Here is a 6878-nt window from a genome sequence, read left to right as displayed (position 1 = left end):
CTAGACTCAAAGCGTTACTTTCTTTTTAAAAATTAACTTTTTAGTACATTATAACTTCAAAGAGGACCAAATTTGGTCCACTTCTAATTTTAACCAGCAAAAGTTGCATGAAGTCATAATTCCATTACACCAGTCTATTTAAAAAAATATAAATAAGAGACAACAAAATACCAAAATCATAAAATTTAAATTACATGACTGATGGCTGCCACTCAAGTGTTTCGCCCGCAAACATTGGAATGATATTTCCGAAAGAAAAGGAGAAAGACTCCGGTACCTTCCATGGAGTCCTGGTCATTTTAATTTTTGATGTGTTTCTTGGAAGCCCGTAGAAGTCTGGTCCATTGAAGCTTGTAAACGCCTCTAGCTTGTCAAGCGCACCTGCCTGAAATATGCAAATGACTAGTAAATTAAGCTAGCATGATGTTAATAATTTCTTGCAGTCATTATCACCATCTTTAAGAATTGCTTAAAATGTAGAATAAGAAAATTATCTCAAGTATTTGATCAATCTCATACAAAGTTCATCATAATACAGTAATTTACACACTAATATCCTAAAGACAGCATATGCACTCCAAAAATTGGACACATCAAAGTTTGAAACAGGAAAACAAGAACAAGTCAGTGTGGATCCAACAATAAGATGCTGAATAATGTCAATGAATGAACCTACTTTCTTCACTTTTCAGAGGATTAAAAACCAAGTCCTGGAAAATCTAAGCAACAAATTCTTTTTCTCCTGAAAGACACATTCCTATCTCCAATAGGGAATTTTGAAAAATCATATTTCTCTTAGTTCCTTAACCTTAATTGATAAATCATACTTGCAGTGTCCACACACACAGGAAATCTTATAGTAATTTGTAAATTGTATGTTGTCATCTTAGATTTGTACTGTGTGCACTTTGAGCTTTAATTTGGGATGATCCTATCATAACCTAAAAGCTCACTAGTCCTGAATGAGTTGAGCCATACAAGAGCTCAATAAAAATGCAGGAAGCCTGAACTGATTTCTCCAATTCAATCCAAACTCGTAAAACCACATCAACTACACATCACTTAAAATTAGCAAAAAACAGTTTGTTTTTTCATAACACATCCCCTTTTGTTGGGTTAGAATTCATTCTGACATAACCTTCATTGTTATTTCAAACATAGAATTTTATTGCATGCACGGCATATCAAATTTCCCTAGTCATAATAAGTTTTAGGCTCAAAATTTTAGCAGTTAGTTTAGCATGTCCTGGTATATGTCTTTTCCTGTTAGACATAACTTTTTAAACTCCAAAGATGGTAAACCCATCAACTATCCTCTTTCCAAAAGCCAACCTGGCCAGTTAATCAGAATATATAGGGTAGGTACTAAAAGACCATTCAGAGAGGCTGGAGGTTCAAACATCCTTAAAGCATCAATGTCAATGGTCAAGGTAGTGCCTAGTCAGGAAATCGGGAAAAGAGAATGAGGTTGCATTAAGTTCAGGTTTCTTTAATCACCTTTGGACCAAAAAAAGAGAAAAATAAAATATATACAAAAATGGAAAATAGGAAGAATAAACAAACTAGGAATTAATAATAAATATAACAAATTAAAAAAAAAAAATTTAAAAAGTCTTACATCTTCAAAGACCTTTGCATACAGTGATAAGGCAACTGGAGCATTGTATATACCAGCACATCCACAAGCACATTCTTTCCTTCGTCTCTCATGAGGAGCACTATCAGTTCCAAGGAAAAATCTTTTGCTTCCACCAGTTACAGCGGCAACAATAGCATCTCCTAGATTAGAAACAAATGAACGTAAAATAGTCATAAGGAGAATTTCCTTTTACCATTATGAATTGCTAAGTTCCTAAATAACAAGGGTTTTAAGAAATTATAACTTAGAAATCAATCACCAAGGAGATTTTTTTTTTAGTGTAGGGAACCTTTCTAAAAAAGAGCCCTTCAAACTTGCCTCTAGCCAGTAAAACTAAACAAATACACCCAAAAAAAATATCACATAGTCAACTCTCATGTCAGACATCATTTTGGGCATTGAAACACATTTAATTTTCATCTTATATTTACAACACCAACAAGTCAGCACCATAAGGGATGTAGACATCAGGACCAATGTGACTGCCATTTGCAAAGACACTGAGCATAATTTACGGGGCCATAACTTGTTCATTATTTTGGAAGTGCATAACAAATTAGACATCTAGAAGTTTGATAGTGCATATGGAGACGGTGATAATTAATTGCAGCTTTGTGGGAAATGTTAAAATGCAACATACTGTGGATCTCTCTTTTGAGTACCGGAAGGCAGTAATTATGTGGCTGCAATCCTCCTTGAAAGAGGGAATTTCTGTTGAGAAGAAGATGCTGTGGAGTAACAGTTGCGGCTACAGATCCTAAAAGTTAAAGCAAGAGCATAAATCTTGAAATGAGACAAAAGGAAAAGAAAATAAAGGGAAAAGAATGGCAGCAGGCAAAACTTCTAACAAAAGTGAATAAGGATACCTTCTTTGCAGGACTCCACAAACCTAACAGCATCCATGGTAGTGATATGTTCCATCACTACCTTCAGCTGAGGAAGCCTCTGGACTAAAGGTTTTAAAATAGTTTCAATAAATACCTTCTCACGATCAAATATGTCAACGTTGGTATCTGTAACCTCCCCATGAACCTGTGTATAAAGAAGCACTCACATTCAAAAATGAAGGTTTATATGCTAATCAATGTCTCCTACAGATGTTTTATTGGGGAAAAATAAGCCTACTACAGATGGGTAAGCATCACAAGGAAATTTTTTTGCAGTGTTCTACTCGAAATCCATTAAGATTTTGCTTAGTTTATGTAATGCTCTAAGAACTCATTCATCATTGGAAGAAGCTCAAAACGTACAATGAATTCAAGTTTACACCAGTGGAGTGTGCTGATGCCTGTTACAATTTTGGAAATCATATAAGAGTGCTTTTTTCTTGTGTTAAGTATTATCAACTTCAACAGAATTCATAAGCTAAAAGATTGGTGTGACTTCTTAGGAGTTCCAATAAAATGTTGAATAATGTTTTATCCTGCTGTACATGACAAGCATGACATCATAGACAAAGGTCAAATATGACTGAAAGAAGTTGTAACAAACCATGAGCTACTGCACAAAGTTGATGCTGAATGCAGCCTAGCACAATATCCAGAAACAAGTAATTGCTTCACTGAAACTTTAAGCATGTCAACCTTTTTCAATTTTTAGAGAATGCCATTAAAAAAATGTTTCAATTTGAATGTGAACAACCAAAAATGGGATGTAGAAAAGTAATGACATGGCCAACACTTAAAAAGTACAGATAACAACAAGTTAATATGGTGAAATTACCAACAAAGGCATGTTTTGTTCAGCCATCTCCTCAAGCACGGGTAGACATTTTCCAAAAAGATCTGTAACCCCATCTTGAGAATTTGTTGTAGCACCAGCAGGGTACAACTTCACAGCAAAAACAACATCACTTCTTCCTGTCAATGAATCAGCATCGTCATGAACTTAGGATTGAAAGAAAGAAGAGGTGGAGGGGGAAAATTAGGTTAATTAAAACAAAAACAAAATTAAAGAAGAGCAGAGAGGAAGCAGCCCATATACATCTTACTAAATTAACAGCTACAATTAAATCTTCATGCAACAATAAAAAGATATTAAAAACTGCTCTTACGAAGTAAAAGCTATTAATGAGCAGCAATCTTAAGCAACATGTTTTTGCCAACAAAGTTTCAAGTCGCCAATCTCCACAAAAATACTCAGTGGAGAAGCCTAGGATTTGTCTTGTTCTTTTCTTTTCCCTCAATTCTATTTGCTATTCTCCCCATCTTCAGCTTGGCGGTGATTCCAAGCCCCTTGGGTGGTGTAGCCTTGGGTTTTCCTATTCTGCCTTTTTATTTACAATTCTCTTTCAAATACATTCTGCATCACAGAGCCATCATGAAATACTAATCTTACAGGCAGTATTCTCTTAAGAATAAGATGTTCATCCATCTGTGTAGGATTTGAAGAAATGCTGCAATCAAATACCTTTTCATTTTCTAGGTAAAAACTTGAGGGGAAGCAAAGCCCCATACTTGCCCGCCACCACATATTAGTGGTTGTGGGTGTGCCATTTGGCCCAAAGGACATTGGCTATGATCAAATAAAAGTGAAAAACATTGAAGCCCTAGCCCCACAATGATCAAATACATGTTAATAATCAACTTAAATCTCATGCAACAGAAACATGTTGAGCACAAAACAAATTTATTAAATTAATTGTATTTTTCCGATGGGTAGCGTTCTCTCTTATAATCTTTAATGTTTACATTGCTTCAAGTATATCAAACAACAAGTAACAGCAGAGGCAATTTCCTATCAAAATTTGCAGCAAAGAGGATTCATGAACAGAAAAGTGAAGCAGCAATTATAGTCTCATATGTATTTGAAAAAGTTCAAATTGCGAGTAAAACAATAATGATGATTGTAAGGCTGCAAACATATTGTCCAAGTGTAATTTGATTAAAAATGTCCTACTTGCATATTATAAGCAAGACTCACTAGCACGCTTGATCTCTTCTGGGCTTGTTTTATCCGTCAAATAAAGTGTCATAAGTGGAGTGAAGTTGCTATTGACAGGCAGAACCTTCAAGATTGATTCTCGATAAGCCACAGCAGCAGCTGTGGTGGTGACGGGGGGCTTCAGATTCGGCATCACTATTGCCCTTCCAAAATGACTTGCACTATAGGTGTAACAATTACCAGAGAGAATACATCATAATCATTGAGAATTAAGTTACTCTAAATTTTCAGTAAAATATGATTAAGTGTATTCAGACCCTAGTCTTACTCAGGAGACATATCCACATGCACACACACACAAAAGACAATAATTTGCAAGTCAGCCTCAAAAGAATAGCCAATGAAGTATTGACCTGTGAGAGACAACCCCTTCAAGAAGGTCTCCATCACGGAGATGAAGATGCCAATCATCAGGTTGTGTTAGAGTGAGCTCCATCTTAGGTCCTTTGCACCTTAATTGCTTACGCCCTTCAAACTTCTCCAAGGGGAATTTTAATGCCTATATTACAACAAACATATAAGAAATGAAGACACACTCTAAGAATAAAGTTTTGTCAAGTCAGAAAGAATAGTGGTGAGATAAACATGGGCATAATAAGCTGTACTCATCCTGATTAGTGATTATATGTGAATTAATATGAACTACAACAAAAAGTACAATGTGGGACACTACCACAAATGTTTTTTTAATAAATCCAAACCACAGTTTCTTCCATCTTCCCTCTCACTTTTTATCTTTCACGTGCTTTCTGGTGTATTAGGCAGCAGCTTTTGTGTATGTTTCAGCTCGAATGCAAATAAGAACAAGAGTGTAACATGTACACCACGGGGAATCAGGGATTGAGCACTAAACATAAAATAAATAAATAAATAAACAAACAAAAAAGAACAGAATAAGCTGTAAAGTTCATGCTCTTTTTATCTGATTCTCCTTATGGGTATTATAATATGTTGCATAAGGACACGGTCAAAGCAGATTGACAATAAAAGATTACCAACAGCCTCAACTCTCAAATTTCATTGAACTAGTTAAACAGATTACAAAACGACAGTTTTAGTTATTGTGTAACCGGTATCAAGCATAGTGTATAATGAGGACTATACAAACTCTACCAGAAAATATAAAATACACAAAGAAGAAGATACATACTTTGCAAGGAAGGACCAAACTCTTTATCATTTTAAATGCCACCAGCCAACCTTAAAGCCTCTCTTGAATATGGAAAATTCTTCTGCTCAAGGAAGAAATATTTTAAGATCAGTTAAACAAAAGCTCTAACTCCTTACCAGACTTTAATTTGTATATGAAATTTTCTTTCTTGAATTCTGTCCAAAGTTGTATTTACAAATTTTCCAAATTCATTCATTAAGAAACGTAGGCAAAGCTGGTAATTTTTTGGAAAACAAGAAGTGAATGCGTAACCAAACAAACCCAAGTTCTTGAAATGCAACCTAGTTATTGATTTTGAGGGCGGATTTTCTAAGTGAAAATACTTCAAACAGGTGGTGTGCGTGTGGGTGCAATAATCTCTTTGACAAGCATGTGTATTCTCTTCAGATTATTTGAATATAATTTTTACAAATGATGGGGAGGGTCGCCGGAGATCGTTGACAATGGAGGTCCTTCGCCGTAGTGGAGGAGCTGCCTGGCCTAGATGAACTGCGGAGGGTAAGGAAGGTTGAAAGCGGTGAAGGCGATATAGGAAAGAGACAATGAGACAGTCAAAGTTAACAGAGTAGCAAAAGAGAAAAGTTTTTTTTTTTTTTTTGAGAGAGAGAAAAGTTCCATTTAGTTTTGGGGCCAAAATAGGAAATTAGCATTATTTTTCAAACATTATAATTAGTAAGCATTGTTTACAAACTATATTTTTACTAACATCGTCGGATCTATAGATTGTCATCAGATAGAGGTTTATTGTTTGGACCTTAAAGACCTAGTAGCAATTATGGTGCAGGGTGGAAGCCTCAGCTTTTAGATTGATAAAAGTTAGGATTAGGGTTAGGGTTAAAACTTTGAAGCATTTTGAGAGAAATTTAGATTGTTTCTTACTATAATAAGATAGATTAGCTCGAAATTAATATTATTGATTTTGTAGAAAAATAATTGTTTTTTTTTTATACAAAGATTTTGGAAGGATAATATTGTATTAAATGGAATAAGTTTATCTCTAAACCAGTTTAAAAAAAATCTCTTTTAACCCATTACATGACAATTCATAAAATCATTCATGTATATTATTTAAATAAGTCACATGACTATTAAATAAATCGCAGCTAAAAGTACACATTAATGGTT

At 34.7% G+C, this 6878-nt stretch overlaps 1 protein-coding gene across 3 annotated transcripts; it reads right to left on the bottom strand.

Moving 5' to 3' along the window:
• On the bottom strand, positions 1-6326 carry LOC142638450 (dihydroorotase, mitochondrial). 3 transcript variants are annotated; one of them, XM_075812484.1, is made up of 9 exons: positions 6035-6326; positions 5733-5814; positions 4936-5081; positions 4562-4743; positions 3362-3498; positions 2506-2671; positions 2280-2396; positions 1619-1779; positions 1-385 (listed from the first exon to the last, which is right to left on the bottom strand). In XM_075812484.1, the coding sequence occupies exons 2-9, from the start codon at positions 5760-5762 to the stop codon at positions 191-193; spliced, it is 1134 nt and encodes a 377-aa protein (XP_075668599.1). In that variant the 5' UTR covers positions 5763-5814; positions 6035-6326; the 3' UTR covers positions 1-190. The 3 variants fall into 3 exon arrangements, with proteins under 3 accessions (XP_075668599.1, XP_075668600.1, XP_075668601.1); XM_075812485.1 differs by having other exon boundaries at positions 6163-6302; XM_075812486.1 differs by having other exon boundaries at positions 6015-6106.
• Positions 6327-6878: the final 552 nt, after the last annotated feature.

Source organism: Castanea sativa, chromosome 6 (assembly GCF_040712315.1).
Source record: "Castanea sativa cultivar Marrone di Chiusa Pesio chromosome 6, ASM4071231v1".
Classification (NCBI taxonomy): Eukaryota; Viridiplantae; Streptophyta; class Magnoliopsida; order Fagales; family Fagaceae; genus Castanea; species Castanea sativa.
This window is presented reverse-complemented; position numbering and strand designations above follow the sequence as displayed.